The sequence below is a fragment of the Amblyraja radiata genome, chromosome 14, assembly GCF_010909765.2.
Source record: "Amblyraja radiata isolate CabotCenter1 chromosome 14, sAmbRad1.1.pri, whole genome shotgun sequence".
Lineage (NCBI taxonomy): Eukaryota > Metazoa > Chordata > Chondrichthyes > Rajiformes > Rajidae > Amblyraja > Amblyraja radiata.
Genome location: NC_045969.1, coordinates 8,658,370 through 8,675,342, shown reverse-complemented (window position 1 = coordinate 8,675,342; position 16,973 = coordinate 8,658,370). Strand labels below are relative to the sequence as shown.

Sequence of the window (16,973 nt, the reverse complement as noted above, 5' to 3'; positions counted from 1 at the left end):
ACATAGAAAATAGGTGCAGGAGGAGGCCATTCGGCCCTTCGAGCCAGCACCATCATTCATTGTGATCATGGCTGATCGTCCCCTATCAATAATCCGTGCCTGCCTTCTCCCCATATCCCTTGACTCCACTAGCCCCTAGAGCTCTATCTATCTCTCTCTTAAATCCATCCAGTTACTTGGCCTCCACTGCCCTCTGTGGCAGAGAATTCCATAAATTCACAACTGTCTGGGTGAAAAAGTTTTTTCTCACCTCAGTTTTGGGTAAATAGGGATAGTTAATATCTAGTGGTCTCCTCAATGAAGCCATCACGCTACCGCAACCAGAGAACAGTACTGAACCTGTCTACCTCTTTGGTGACCCAAAGTTTTTTCTCATCTCAGTCTTAAATGACCTCCCCTTTATTCTAAGACTGTGGCCCCTGGTTCTGGACTCGCCCAACATTGGGAACATTTTTCCTGCATCTAGCTTGTCCAGTTCTTTTATAATTTAATATGTTTCTATAAGATACCCCCTCATCCTTCTAAACTCCAGTGAATACAAGCTTAGTCTTTTCAATCTTTCCTCATACGACAGTCCCGCCATCCCAGGGATCAATTTCGTGAACCTACGCTGCACTGCCTCAATCACAAGAATAGAATAGCCTTTTATTGTCATCCAGACCGAAGTCTGAACGAAATTTAAGCAGTCATACATACAATACAATACAATAAAAAACAACAATAAACACATATTAACATCCACCACAGTGAGTCCACCCAACATCTCCTCACTGTGATGGAGGCAAAAGTCTTAGGGCTGCAGTCTCTTCCCTCCTCTTCTCCTTCTGCGCTGAGGCGATACCCCCCGGGCGATGTTAAAACCTGTCCTGCGGCTCAAACACCGCGGCCCGGGGTAGTCGAAGCTGCCGCTCACCAGACCTGCTGACGCAGCCGCTGGCCCGCGGCCGAACCCCCGGTCTCAGGCCACCGCCACCAGAACTGCCGTCCCAGCCCCCGGAGCATCGTTCCAGCCCCGAGCCGGATCGCCCTCACGTGAGTACTGCCACCGTCTCAGCCTCGCGCCAGGCCGCCGCTCCTCCCTCGCGCCAGGCCGCCCCGACTGGGCGCCGCTCCTCCCTCGGGCTGGGCGCCCGACCGGGCCGCTCTCCTGGCTGGGCCGCCCCGACCGGGCACCGCTCTCCCTCGGGCTGGGCCGCCCCGACCGGGCACCGCTCCTCCCTCGGGCTGGGAACGCCGTACCTCCCCGAGCTCGGCTACTCCGACGGGAGCACCGTTCCTTCCTCGGGCCGGCCGTCACAGCCCCTCACGAAAGCCCTGTTCCAGCCCCGAGCCGGGCCGTCCTCACGGGAGCGAGCTCAGTGCGAGTCCTGGCGGGCTCTGCCTCCTGAGCCTCGAGGTCGCCAGCTCCGCCATTAGGCCTCAGCGCAGACGGAGGCAGAGAAGGGGAATACGACAAAAAAGTCGCATTCCCCCGCAGGGAGAGACAGCAAGCCCCGTTTCAACCCCCCCCCCCCCCAAAAACACAAACTAAAAACCAAAACTAGACTAACCAAAACGAAAATAAACAACCCAAAAAACACAAAACAAACAGGACTGCCGGAGAGCCGCTGCAGCCAGAGCCGCGCCGCCACTCAAAATGTCCTTCCTCAAATTAGGAGACCAAAACTGTACACAATACTCTGGTCTCACCAGAGCCCTATACAACTGCAGAAGAAGTCCAAAAGAACACATTAGATGGGCCAATTAGCCTTTTACACCTCTAGGTTTGCTTGCATTCTTACACATTCTTGGATGTTAATTCTTTCAAACGTTGTTGTAGGTCTGTGGCCAGGAGCACACAGTACGTGATTACTTACGTGAGAACATAATTGACGCTCACAATGCAGTGGGGTCTGGAGGAGCGGCTGTTGTGCACAATGGTGGCGTAGCTCTGAACCCACACCCAGCCTCCATGTTTGGACAACAGGCGGTAGTACTTTGTCGTCACTTGTCCTTTGACCAGCACTTACAGAATAAATCAAAAAGAAAATGTTTTTTTTTTAAATCACCAGATTTATCACATCAGATGACGATTAAAACACATTGCAAACTTCAGTGAGAATTTCGTGCACTTTAAAAATGTAACTGGGGAAGATGATTTCGGACTATTTTGGTGACATAGCGTGGAAACAGGCCCTTCGGCCCGTTGAGTCCATGCCGACCATCAATCACCCGTACACTGGTTCTATGTTACCCACTTTCGCATCCTACACACTAGCGTCAATCTACAGAAGCAAATTAATCTACAAGCCTTCGTATCTTTGGAATGTGGGAGGAAACTGGAGCACCTGGAGAAATCCCACGTGGTCACAGGGAGAACATGCAAACACCGCACGAACAGCACCCACAGGCAGAATTGAACTTGGGTCTCTGGTGTTGTGAGGCAGCAACTCTACCACTGTGCCACTGTGCTGCCCTGGAAGGTGGGAGCTGCCTTTAGTAGTTTTGGAGATGTGATCATAGTGATCTCTCTCTATTTGGAGCCATTGGATCACACCACGTGAAATGGACATTTTGGCCCACCAAGTCCAGCACTGGATCCCTATCAACACCAGATCCAATTTCCAGCACTTGGCAAGGTGTTCACCCTTATAAAGGTGGTTGGCCACACTGAACACTTGCATGTGTTTAGGCAGTTGGTTGTTCCTGACCCAGAATGATCACTTGAAAGTATTGACCTACTTGCCATCAACTTAGAAATATGATGGGAAGCTTTGACTTTTATCACTGTATAATAATTGATTTGCGCAAATTGTTCTGGAGTGAGTATTATTTCAAGAGTTAAGGGCCTGTCCCACTGTATGAGGTAATTCAAGAGTTCTCCCGAGTTTTCCCCTGATTCGAACTCGGAGAATGTCCGTAGCGGGTCCGTAGGAGTTCGTGGATGTCTAGTAGCGGCTCGTACGAGTAAAAAGTAACATTTTTTGTCATCACGAGTATTTTTTTACTCGTGGACATTTTTCACAGTGTTGAAAAAACGTCACGAGTTTACCGGATTTCCCGAGTACCTACCGTTACTCGTACGAGCCGCTACGGGACATTCACAAACTCCTACGGATCCGCAACGGACATTCTCCGAGTTTGAATCAGGGGAAACCTCGGGAGAACTCTTGATTTACCTCGTGCAGTGGGACAGGCCCTTGAGGCTTACTACTTACAGAGATGATGGGCATATCTTAAATGGAAAACGTCACATCCATGCACGTGATGGTACAAAGTCTTCTCTATCAGGTCCTGGGGCTCGAATCCAGTTAATTCTGCAACTCTGCAATGTAAAAACAATAAGATCATTTAAACAGCGCAAATGACAATGCAGTTCAGATAAAGCTAAGGACATGGGACCCTGGCCTCATACATATGAAAGTACAGTAAAGGGAAGAAAGGTAATATTAGCAAAAGTATTGGTTTGCAGTAGTTAGAATATTGTATTCAGCTTCAGCTGTTCCGAATGTATAGGAAGGAACTGCAGATGCTGCTAGTCGTAGACAGGCACAAATAGCTGGAGTAACTCAGCCGGTCATGCGGCATCTCTGGAAAAAAGGAATAGTTGAATTTTCGGGTCGTGACCCTTCTTCAAACTGAGAGCCGGGGAAAAGGGATACGAGATAGAGAAGGTGCATAGGACAAATGAATGAAAGATATGAAAAAAGCAACAATGATCAAGGAATGGTGGAGCCCACAATGGTCCATTGTTGGCTGTAGGGTAAGTGATAACGAGTTATACAGACAATAAAACCTGACAGGGCTGACAGTGAAACTAGTATGGTGACTAGGGTGGGGGAGGGACGGAGAAAGAGGGAATCCCCTTGGGTCTATCTTCCAGCTGTTCAGAAGGTGGTCTTAACCATGGAGAAGTTGTAAAAAGCATTGTCAAGACCAGTGGGGAAGAGAGGCTGAGATAATGGTGAGGGACTCCAGAATAGCTTTGTTAGGTTGCATTGATCAGTGCAGATGGTCACAAGGTAAATAGTGACAAATTGTTTCCATCGGTCAGTGGGTAACTGAAAGATTTAAATTTTAGATCATCATTAATAGAATGAAAGAGAAGTTAGGATGTATTTGCATAGAGGGTTGGTAGAACATATAGTGAGACAAATATTGATGCTATAATTTTGGGGAGGTGGATAAATAAACTGATTTATGGAAAAAAACAGACACTGGACTGATGGCATTTCTGACAAATTGATGCAGACCTTCCTTTCAATGCTGCATTGGATAAGAAATACTCAAAATGCTGCAGGTACTGCTCTACTCAACAGCCAAAAATCTGTAGCCTCCCTTTGATCTGGTATTTTGTTGGTTCACATGCTTGATCAATGGTGTTTTATCATTAATGTTTTATTATTATTAATGTTTAGTGTTTTCTGAGTCATTCGTAACTGTCACTGTATGTCATGTTGTTACTTGTGGGCGGAGCAACAAGGCAAATTCCTTGTATGTGAATACTTGGCCAATAAACTTACTTACTTACTTACTTACTTACTGTCAGTAAACATAGTACGCTACTTGTGGGTATACAAACATTGTGATAAAGCCATTCTTATTAGCAGGAAAGGCCTCATTTACTGGGATTAGTTAAAGCTGAGGTTTCAAGAGTCAAGAGTGTTTAGACAGGTACATTGATAGGACAGGTTTAGAGGGATATGGACAAAACGCAGGCAGGTGGGACTAGTGTAGATGGGACATGTTGGCCGGTGTGGGCAAGTTGGACCGAAGGGCCTGTTTCCACGCTGTAACACTCTATGACTCTATGTTTAATTGGCATATGTACCGGAAATGGAACAATGAAACTCTTACTTGCAGCAGCATAACAGATCTGTAAACCCGGTACTCATAGACAACATAATAAACAAAGAATGTTCGATCAATTAAAAAAAAGCAATCTTAATACAAAAAAAGCTCAAAGTCCCTAATGCAACCAAAACAGTTGGCAGTTCATAGTTTAGCTGGTGTCGGTAGTGTAAATAATAATAGTTGATTTTGCAGATCAGTGACATTGCCGAACATTTCACTGCAGTTATATATCGTGTGTTGCACTGCTGTTGATGCCACTGGGTGAGTTTAACTCCAGAAATATAGTCTTGGGTGAACAACACATCTGCAAAATAATGGGGAGATGAGATTCTTAACAAGTGCTAAGTCACTCTGAAATGTGTGCACAGTGGGTTTGGCAGTGGCAAACCACATGGTGCCATTTCTTTGGAACTATCTGAGTGAATTTCTCCCCCATCAAGTTCATCAAGTGAGAGTTTCATGTAAGTGCCAACTTTCCCTATGCTCTGAAGCTGGGTAAAAAGGTATCATTCAGCAAAAGAAGACAAAGTGCTGGAGTAAGTCAGCGGGTCTGTCATCATCCCTGGAGAACGTGGATGGGGAGGGGGTGATGTTTCGGGTCGAGACCCTTCTTCAGATTCAATAGTCCAACCAGAGTCTACCACACCTCAGGCTCCCAGCAACAAATGGGTTGATCAAGAAAATTACCTGGTTATGATGCTTGGAAGTGTTTTATAACCCTTCTATTCAACTTGGATACCCCCTTATATTAAATCTTATATACTGAAGGTATAGGAATCTTCGGTAATTAGTAATCCATGAGTCAGACCTCAACAACTGAGTAAGCTGGTGATAACTGATCCTTGATATCGCCCCACAAAATGTATCCTTCTAAGTGAAAGGAATGAGATGGTGAAACAGTTAAGTGTGATTGGCATGCTAACATATCACCCTTAGAATATTAAACAATGAAGATTTGAAAAAATGTTTACCGCCCACTTGCCTTTATCAGTTTGAAACTCTTACCTTGAGTCCAGGAATATGAGTTTGAGATCCAGACTGGCTCTGAACATGAACATGTTGCTATGAAGTTTGATTTCAGTAATAGCGCTGGGTGGCAATGAGTGACCCACTGCCACCAGTCCCACAATCTGGTAACATCCATCATAGAGAGACACATCAAATACATACTGGCGGATTTTCAAATATCCACTGCAGTGGATGACCTACAGAGAAGGGGGATTTGATGTTGAACTATGCATGATGAGATTATCTATATTAATCTAATTTAAAAACGGATGCATTTCTTTTAAAAGTCTCAAATTGTGAACACTGTTAAATAGCTCTAAACAGTACACGTTTGTTAATATTTAAGAAAGAACTGCAGATGCTGTTAAATCGAAGGTAGGCACAAAATGCTGGAGTAATTCAGCGGATGAGGCAGCATCTATGGAGAGAATGAATTGGCGATGTTTCGGATCGAGATCGTTCTTCAGACTGATGTCAGAGGAAGGGGCGGGACAAGGAAAGAATGTATTAAGACTGATGTTCCAGGTGTCAATTTCTCTATATTGGCGAGACCAAGCGCAGGCTTGGCGATCGTTTCACTGAACACCTCTGCTCAGTCCGTCTTAACCAAGCTGATCTCCCAGTGGCCCAGCACTTCAACTCCCCCTCCCAATTCCCAATCTGACCTTTCTGTCCTGGGCCTCCTCCATTATCAGAGTAAGGCCCAGCGCAAATTGGAGGAACAGCAGGTAATATTTCACTTGGGTACTTGGCACCCCAATGGGATGAACATTGACTTCTCTAACTTCAGGTAGCCCTTGCTTTCTCTCTCCATCCCCTCCCTCTTCCCAGTTCTCCCACTAATCTTACTGTCTCCGCCTACATTCTTTCCTTGTCCCGCCACCTCCCCTGACATCAGTCTGAAGAAGGGTCTCAACCCGAAACGTTGTCAATTTCTTCTCTCTGTAGATGCTGCCTCACCCGCTGAGTTACTCCAGCATTTTGTGTCTACCTTGCACTTTTGTTAATATTAGATTAGTTTAGTTTAGCGATACAGCAGGGAATCAGACCATTCGGCCCGTCGAGTCCACGCCAACCAGCAATCCCCATACATTAACACTATCCTACACAATAGGGACAATTTCCAATCTTTACTGAAGCCAATTAACCTGCAAACCTGTAACTCTTTGGAGTGTGGGAGGAAACCGGAGCACCCGGAAAAAATCCATACAATCACAGGGAGAATGTGCAAGCTCCTTACAGACAGCACCCGTAATCAGGATTGGGGATCATGACAGAAGCCTCCTCGTGGCGATCCCCGGAAACAGCGACACGATGCACTCTGTGACGTGTCGGGCGACCAATTCTGTCAACATGTTAGACGAGGACAGAAGTCAATAGCGAGCTATACGTCGCCTGACACACGAGCAAACAAACAATCAGGATTGAACCCTGGTCTCTAGCGCTGTAAGGCAGTAACTCTACTGCTGCGACACCATGCCACCCTACATAATGCCCCACAAATATTTTAGTTGAATTCGACAAAGGAAGGCAGGTCAGCTGGGAAAACCCATTCATATGACTCCGCAGTGCAAAATGGAAGAAAGACAATGTGGTGTGTCTGCTATTCATGTCCCACTGATCTATAATGGAGATGGAAGACACCAAGAACACAAGTACCTCTGTATCGCAGTCTTTCTGCTGTTATTAGTGGAAGCACGTTGAGCCATGTCACCCATAAAACATCAAACCATTCATATGGATCAGAATAAAAATTAATGTAAAATTTTTAAAGGGCAAAAATGCATGTAAAAATAATTTAATACATTTTTGTTCTTTTTACTAACCAAGTCAAGACATTGAATCAGAGCTCGGGTATACCTATGAATTAGAATGTGGTTAAAGTCTGTTTGGATAACGGCAGACAGATGATTGAAGGTTGATTGATGAATCCTGAGGTGCTGGCATCAGGGAAACATCAGTGCGAGGACAGGAGTCCATCAAAGATCAATAATGTAACAAGCGGGTGATACATAGACACTTTGGAACTTTCCCATGAGAACAGAACAAAATTCCAACATGTCATCTTGGAAGGCAGGATTGGTTCCATATTTATATAGCGTCTGGGGCCATCTCTCGAAAACCTCTCAAAGTGCATTTGACTTTGAAGGAATTACATGACATGGTTATTAATTGTTATTTGCATGGAACAGTTTCTAGAATCCTGGGAAGGAATAGACTTGTAAGCTGATTGGTTCCCATTCTGTTACTTCTTGTGTCATATTTCAGCTAAGTGTGTTGCAATAATTTCAACCAAATATTTTACCAAGCGATCTTCGCAGAATATTCTGACTTTGTGGACAAATGAAACCCTGTCACTGATTTGCCACTGTCCTACTTCATGCAACCTAAGTCACCACTATCTCCTGTCTCACTCCTCCCCTACTTTCTCCGCACAGCTCTGGGACTATACTTCCACAATAATTTTTCTCATTCATATTTATGTTCTTAAGCTATAGGAGCAGACATTGGCCCTTCCGCCCACCAAGTCTACTCCATCATTCAATCATGGCTGATCTATCTTTCCCTCTCAAATCCCATTCCCCTGCCTTCTCCCCATAACCTTTGATACCCGTACTAATCAAGAATCTATCAATCTCCACCTTGAAAATACCCAATGGCGGCCTCCACAGCTGTCTGTGGCAATGAATTCCACAGATTCACCACCCTCTGACTAAATAAACTCTCCCTTCTCCTTTATCTTCTTTGTGGGGCATTATTTTAGACCATTGAAAACTTGTTATCTCCCAGATTTCCCTTTTCTCTTCGGCTCGTGATGGTTCTGTGACCAGGCCTGCACTAGCTCCGGAATTGCATGCCCTGCTGAAAACTCTTGCTGACTGACTTCTTTTCCCAGATTCCAGTTTCCCGCTATGGTTGGAATGCAGACATTGACAAATTCAATTTCAGAAAAACCTGAAACAAAGCTGGTAAATGAGAATAATCGAAGAATACAAAAACCTCATTGTAATGGGATGTCTCGGCGTATAACACATCCTGTAATATGAAAGTAATTCGAGTTGACAGAGAGTCTCTATTTAGCCATCATTATCCAACTGTACATGTTTCAACTGCCACGTAATCTTACTTATAAGGGAGGCTTTCCAAGCTCCATGTTGATTAATGCACTTCCTCATTCAGAACTGAGTCATGGAGGTGGATAAAGGGAGCAGATGTCTGCTGAGTTAACTGACCCAAGATGTTATTAAGCTACAATTGATATCTGGAGTCCTTACCTAAAAATATTTGGCTGAGTAGGGAACAAACTAGCTAAGCTATCAATTATAAGACCATAAGACATAGGGGCAGAATTCGGCCATTCGGCCCATCGAGCCTGCTCCACCATTCGATTATGGCTGATCTATTTTTTCCCCTCAACCCCATTATCCTGCCTTCTCCCCGTAACTTTAGATGCCCCTACTAATCAGGAATTATTGGATAGTATTGGGAGGCAATCCATCAGTGTTAATGTCATGATTCCAGTGAGTAGCTCGCTCCTCAGATTCAGGCAGGATCAGTATTTGGAAAGGATAGCACAAGGTCTAATGGGCATGCCACCAATAATCCAGCCAGCACACAGAATTCAATAAGGTCTTCAGTCACCTTATATTACACACATTAAACATATTTTGTAGTATTCACTGATGCATCTTACAATATTCCTGTGTATGGTCATAAAGTTGTTGCACTTAGAGTTGTCGTTTTAGAATATTGGGAAACATACAAATCATGGCACCCAACAGTACAATTTTGTTCTGCCTTTGTACTTTCAATACTACAGTAATGCCCCTGTCCCACTTAGGAAACCTGAACGGAAACCTCTGGAGACTTTGCGCCCCACCCAAGGTTTCCGTGAGGTTCCCGGAGGTTTTTGTCAGTCTCCCTACCTGCTTCCACTACCTGCAACCTCCGGCAACCATCTGCAACCTCCGGAAACCGCACGGAAACCTTGGGTGGGGCGCAAAGTCTCCAGAGGTTTCCGTTCAGGCTTCCTAAGTGGGACAGGGGCATTACTGAGCTCTACCAGTGAAAGTTACATGCACAAGCCATCAGCATGGGAATCAGCAGCTGCAGACGAGAACGCCCCACCACCCAGATGATCACTTTTGTGAAGGCCGGAGTGCAGCTGCCAAGAACCACAGCAGTCAGGAATCCGTCAGGAATCCTGGCGACTGCGCAGGACTGGCAGCTTTCTGTAGACCTGGCGAAACAGCTGAAGTTCCCACAGCACTTCGTCACGACCACCCTGAGGCCAGATATCCTCCTGGTCTCAGAGGCGACCAAAAACATCGTCTTGTTGGAACTGACAGTGCCGTGGGAGGACCGTCTGGAGGAGGCCCACGAGAGGAAGATGACCAACTACGAAGAGCTGGTCATAGACTGCCGTAAGCAGGGCTGGAAGGCAAGGTTACTAACCCTAACCCTACTAACCCTAACCCTAACCCTAACCCTAACCCTAACCCTAACCCTAACCCTAACCCTAACCCTAACCCATCGAGGTTGGCTGCAGAGGTTTTGCCGGGCTATCGCTCTCGAGATGGCTCTGGATCAGGAGAGGAGGTCCATGGGGAGGAGCGAATGCCACCTGAACACAAGTCGTGGTATGATCAACCACGGCTGGGTCACCTGGATCAGGGTGTCTGATGTTGAAAGACCCGAAACATCCAATGACCCCAGGTTACATCACTGATGAGGTGTTCAGGAGCATCAAGAGATGTATTTTATCAAATCAATATTCAAGACTACACGCTGTCTATTATGATTTCCAAACCAGTGACAAACAAGAGAGGTGATTATAATTTTTGGTATCAGGTCAAATGTTTGGTATCTCTCCAGTGCCCTCCACTGTTTTCCTCAACAATGAAATTCATGTCAAAGTGTGGAAAAAATATATATAAACTGCAAAAGTTAAACCCAAACAGGATACTCACGTAACTGATGATGGACAGTCTTGTATTTCTGAACACTGCTATCTAATTTTTCTACTGATATATAAATCATAGCAGTGGCCATCAGGAGATGCCTCTGATTTAACCAGGTAATTTAATGATGTGAATTTTTTAAACTACTGGCTCAAATTAATGGCTCATTCAGAAATGATAAAACCATGAGTTATTGTTGATTTTAAGAAATGGAAAAATACTTTCCTGATGGTCACCCGTTTTACAGAAGAAGCATATTCTTGCCAGAAGCTGCCTCGCCAACAGTCTGTCTGTCCTTTCCTTCTTTGTGTTTAAATAGTGTGTGTTAAATGTATGTTTTTAGTGTTCTTTAGCTTGTGGGGGGCGGGGGGTGGGGGGGTTGGGGGAAACTTTTTCAAATCTCTTAACTCGACAGAGATGCGATTTTTTTCCGAATCGTATATCTCCATCCGCACTGCGGCCTAATATCGAGGAGTTGGTGGCCTTTGCTGGAGACCGACTTTTGAGAGCTCCACCGCGGGTGCCTACGGGACTTTAACATCGCGGAGCCCGCGATCCCTTTGCCAGGGATCGACCTTGGATCTCCAACCATGGGTGCTTGCAGACATTAATATCATGGAGCCCGTGGGCTCTAGCCAAAGACCGACATCGGGAACTCCAAGCCGCGGGAGTTTCGATTGCCCCAACGTGGGAGTTTCGATCCCCCCGATGCGGGAGCTGCGGGAAAAATAAAGAGGAAGACGAATGGCCTTTTTTGCCTTCCATCACAGTGAGGAATGTGGGGAATCCACTGTGGTGGATGTTTATGTTATCTTTTATGTATTTGTGTGTCCTGTTGCTTTTGTTTTCGTATGGCTGTATGGTAATCCGCATATCACCGTACCTTATGGTGCATATGACAATAAAAGATCTTTGAAACCTTGGTTGGATATAGCCCATGAGCTACCATCAATCCTGCATCACCACTGTAGTTAGCAGTTTTTTGACTGGAGGGATTTCTCAGACAAGCACAGACTTGTCCACCAGCGTCTTTACTCTTGAGTAGGTTGGTAGCAAAGATTAGCTTAGATAATACCAAGATTCTCTGCTATCCTGAAGAACAAGATATCAAACCTGGGATAGACACAAAATGCTGGAGTAACTCAGCAGGGCGGGCAGCATCTCTGGAGAGAAGGAATGGGTGACGTTTCGGGTCTAGACCCTTCTTCAGACTAAAACCCGGGCGTTTCTGTTTTACATAACTCAGAACCACACCAAGAAATGGGGCGGCACAGTGGCGCAGTGGTAGAGTTGAGCAAATTACAGCGCCAGAGACCCGGGCTCGATCCTGACTACCGGTGATGTCTGTGCGGAGTTTGTACGTTCTTCCTGTGACCAGGTGGGGATTTTTCCGGGTGCTCTAGTTTCCTCCCACATTGCAAAGACATGTTGGCTAATTGGCTTCTGTTAATTGCCCCTTCGATGCGAAGGATGCGAAACATAGAACTAGTGTATGGTCGATCATTGGTCAGTGTGGACTCAGTGGGCCGAAGGGCCTATTTCCACGCTGTATCTCTAAACTAAACTAAACAAAATGCATTTGAACACAGAGAAGAAAATGAGGATATTCATCAGGTTATGTTTCCAGCAGTAAAAAATGATTTGAATAATGAATTAATTGTAATTAATATTGTTATTGATTTGTATTGGGTGACCAAGCATTTAAATGAACTAAGTCCCTAGCTTAGCAATTCTTCCCCAAACTCATAGTCATACACAAATTAAACAGGCCCTTCGGCCCAATGTCCATGCCAATCATCATACCCCATCTAAGATGGATCATTTGCCTGTGTTTGCCCATATTCCCCAAAACCATTCCTTGCCATGTACCTGTCCAAGTGTCGTTTAAATACTGTTATAGTTGCCATAGAGGGAGTACAGAGAAGGTTCACCAGACTGATTCCTGGGATGTCAGGACTTTCATATGAAGAAAGACTGGATAGACTCGGTTTGTACTCGCTAGAATTTAGAAGATTGAGGGCAGATCTTATAGAAACGTACAAAATTCTTAAGGGGTTGGACAGGCTAGATGCAGGAAGATTGTTCCCGATGTTGGGGAAGTCCAGAACAAGGGGTCACAGTTTAAGGATAAGGGGGAAATCTTTTAGGACCGAGATGAGGAAAACATTTTTCACACAGAGAGTGGTGAATCTCTGGAATTCTCTGCCACAGAAGGTAGTTGAGGCCAGTTCATTGGCTATATTTAAGAGGGAGTTAGATGTGGCCCTTGAGGCTAAAGGGATCAGGGGGTATGGAGAGAAGGCAGGTACAGGATACTGAGTTGGATGATCAGCCATGATCATATTGAATGGCGGTGCAGGCTCGAAGGGCCGAATGGCCTACTCCTGCACCTATTTTCTATGTTTCTACCTGCCTCAACTACCTACTCTGGCGACTGGTTCCATATATCCACCACCCTCTGAGTGAAAATGTTACCCCACAGGTTTGTATTAAATCTCCCTGTGCCTCTTTACTCTGCTAAGGCTTCCCTAAAATCCAGCCATGACCAAGAATAACTTAATATGTGACTCAATGTTAAACGTTCTCTGTCAATGAAGCACTCTGTGATACTTCATTAAATGAAAAGATTATAAATTACAAAGTCAACATATTTGTTGTAGCTTAAAAATATTACACGGGTAACGTGGAGTTAATTAAAAGAAAATATATAATTTCTTGTTTTCTTACTGGTGTCCTCGAATAAGAGAGCTATGTTGTTGTCTTAGTCAAGTAAGCAATGGGGGTATCTCCCAAAGGAAGAAGCAAATGATTATGGACTTGACCACAGTAATGTTATATATTACTCATGTGTACCCTTTTCAACTTAGTCTTTACATTTCCTTACCTTGTAACCACCACAAGTCAAACCTGCATTTCTTTTGGCCAGAACACATTTCATGCGCAGAAAGAAGGAACGATCGATTTCGTATTCTGGAAAGAAAGAGCAAACAATATTATCCAAGGAGTTTCTGAAGCTATTAAGTCAAGGCTAGTTATTGTACAAGAGCCACTGGGCTATTGCAACCATAAAGAGTCTATTGTGGTATTTATTATCATTCGTTCTCCAGATGTGGTTAGATTTATGGTGCAGGTTACCCTCAGAAACTGCGGTGGACCATTTTATTCATTAAATATAAAAAATAAAAATATTTTTCATGCACGATATGGAACTATATATGTCAAAGATTACACTTTAGTCTTTAATGCCCCTCTCCCACTTAGGAAACCTGAACGGAAACGTCTGGAGACTTTGCGCCCCACCCAAGGTTTCCGTGCAGTTCCCGGAGGTTGCAGGTGGTTGCCGGAGGTTGCAGGTAGTGGAAGCAGGTAGGGAGACTGACAAAAACCTCCGGGAACCTCCGGGAACCGCACGGAAACCTTGGGTGGGGCCTAAAGTCTCCAGAGGTTTCCGTTCAGGTTTCCAAAGTGGGATAGGGGCATAACATTCAAAACAATCACGCATGTACGTATTTCTTGAACAGGAAAAGAGTCTTTTCGGGGGTTTAGAACGAGAACATGGAAACAGGCCTTTTGGCACACCGAGCCCATGCCGACCATCGATCACCAATTCACACTAGTTCAAAATCATCCCATTTGCCCACTCACTCCCAACATATTGGGGGCACCTTTTTTTTCAGAGGTCAATTAACCTACAACCCGCCACGTCTTTGGGATACAGGAGGAAACCCACATGGTCATAAGGAAAACACGCAACCTCCACACAGACAGCACCCGAGATAAGGATTGAACCCAGGTCGCAGGTATAGTGAGGTAGCAGCTCTACCAACTGTGCCACTGTGCTGTGCAGTATGAAAACAATAAATTATGTACTTATAATTATTCATTATAATTGTTATTTTTTAAATTATATATTTTCTGTTTTTTTAACTCCACATTAGCCACACATTTGGGAATCTAGTTGGCCTGGGTTTCCATTAATGCATGCATATTTAAAAAATTAAAATATAATAACTCAATTGAATAGTATAGGATTGAGGATAGCAGCAATCCTTGTGGGTGTTTAGAGTATAAGTGTGGTGAAGGGTAGGTGAAAGGTGCATGCTGAAGAATTGTATGGGAAGGAACTGAGGCAGAAGGGAATTCTTTACCTTTAGGCCATAATAGTAAACCACAAAAGGAGTTAACTAAGTTGGAAACCTCATACATTGATGACTAATGAGCTGCATCTGGAAGAAGAGGAGAAAACCTAAAGGAAAATTATAAAACTATTTTTGGGAATAGTTTAATTCTTTGAGATATTTGTAATGCATTAAGTTTTATTTATTTGAATTTAGCAAACGGATGGATTAGACTAACATGACCATCAATATAACTTTTTAAAGAAATTTGTCTGTGATATGTTGAAAGGCAATGAAATAGTTATTTAAATATTTTTATTCAAAACCAGAGTAGAGAATTCTAAAACTAGAGGACACAATTTTAAGGTGAGAAGGAAGAAATTTAAACAAGATCTGAGTGGCAATTTTATCACAGCAAGTGCAGTGGTTGTATAGAATGAGCTGCAAAAGGAGGTGACAGGGGAAGATATGATTACAATGTTTCAAAGGCATTTGGACATGGAGTTGGATAGCAATGGAGTGGAGGGATATGTGTCCAATGTGGGCAAATGGGATTAGAATAATCAGGTCGGCATGGACGATTTGAGCGAAAGGGTCAAACTTTTATGCTGCACAACTCTTTGAGACTGAGTCTATTTAAACACTTTATCCCCCCAAAAAATGTTATATTTTCTTTCAAGAGTTCCAAGCTAATTGATTCCATTCCTCACATTTTTAAACCAATTACCAAATTAATCCTTTTCCGAACTAGAAATTGGTAAATTAGTTATTGACATCAGAGTCTTTGAATATCACCCCAAAAAAGACTATCCATTGAAAAATGTGTTAATCTTTATGGTGCCTTTTATTCATTGGCGTTTGTATGTTGTCTGCATCCTAAACAGTACCATTTAAGAAAGAACTGCAGGTGCTGGAAAAATCGTAGACTAAAATGCTGGAGAAACTCAGCGGGTGAGGCAGCATCTATGCAGCGAAGGAATAGGCGACGTTTTGGGTCGAGACCCTTCTTCAGACTGTACTTCAGACTGTTTCTTCTGTAGTTGTATAGGGCTCTGGTGAGACCACATCTGGCATATTGTGTACAGTTTTGGTCTCCTAATTTGAGGAAGAACATCCTTGTGATTGAGGCAGTGCAGCGTAGGTTCACGAGATTGATCCCTGGGATGGCGGGACTGTCATATGAGGAAAGATTGAAAAGACTAGGCTTGTATTCACTGGAGTTTAGAAGGGTGAGGGGGGATCTTATAGAAACATATTAAATTATAAAAGAACTGGACAAGCTAGATGCAGGAAAAATGTTCCCAATGTTGGGCGAGTCCAGAACCAGGGGCCACAGTCTTAGAATAAAGGGGAGGTCATTTAAGACTGAGATGAGAAAAAACTTTTTCACGCAGAGAGTTGCGAATTTATGGAATTCCCTGCCACACAGGGCAGTGGAGGCCAAATCACTGGATGGATTTAAGAGAGAGTTAGATGGAGCTCTAGGGGCTAGTGGCGTCAAGGGATATGGGGAGAAGGCAGGCACGGGCTATTGATAGGGGACGATCAGCCATGATCACAATGAATGGTGGTGCTGGTTTTAAGTGCCGAATGGCCTCCTCCTGCACCTATATTCTATGTTTTTATGTTTCTATGTACTGTTGGGTTTTGGATGCATCAATCTTGTGGTGATTGGACTGTTAGCACAGATTATTTACCTCAGCAAAAAGTACTGTAAAAAAACCATAGTTCTAAAATGCCATCAGCTAAAATAAGCCCAATCTGTATTCCCTAGTTTGTTGTGTAGTTCACTGCATGCCTCAGTGATCATAGACCTGCATCCACCGACACCTACGTGTGCTCCTCACTCTGGCTTTCATTGCAATAACCAAGATCATTGTCTGGTAGCAACATTGATCCCAATGTTTCAGAAGGAAATGCATGCCAAACTGACATTAAACATGCATGTAATATGGATGTTCTGGATGAGTGTGGTTGATTGCAGGGAAGTCTTATTTTTAAAAATAGCCCAATATTCTCTTTCAAATAGACACAAAATGCTGAAGTAACTCAG

General features: G+C 44.1%; 1 protein-coding gene across 1 annotated transcript in view; it reads right to left on the bottom strand.

The window, feature by feature from the left end:
• Positions 1 to 16,973, bottom strand: part of sim2 (SIM bHLH transcription factor 2) — an 89,527-nt gene that overhangs the window by 17,807 nt on the left and 54,747 nt on the right. Inside the window, exons 5-8 of the mRNA XM_033032442.1 lie at positions 13,687 to 13,772; positions 5,839 to 6,038; positions 3,198 to 3,304; positions 1,857 to 2,004 (exon numbers count right to left, since the gene is read on the bottom strand). Coding sequence (XP_032888333.1) covers positions 1,857 to 2,004; positions 3,198 to 3,304; positions 5,839 to 6,038; positions 13,687 to 13,772 — 541 coding nt within the window. The remainder of the gene's footprint in view (positions 1 to 1,856; positions 2,005 to 3,197; positions 3,305 to 5,838; positions 6,039 to 13,686; positions 13,773 to 16,973) is intronic.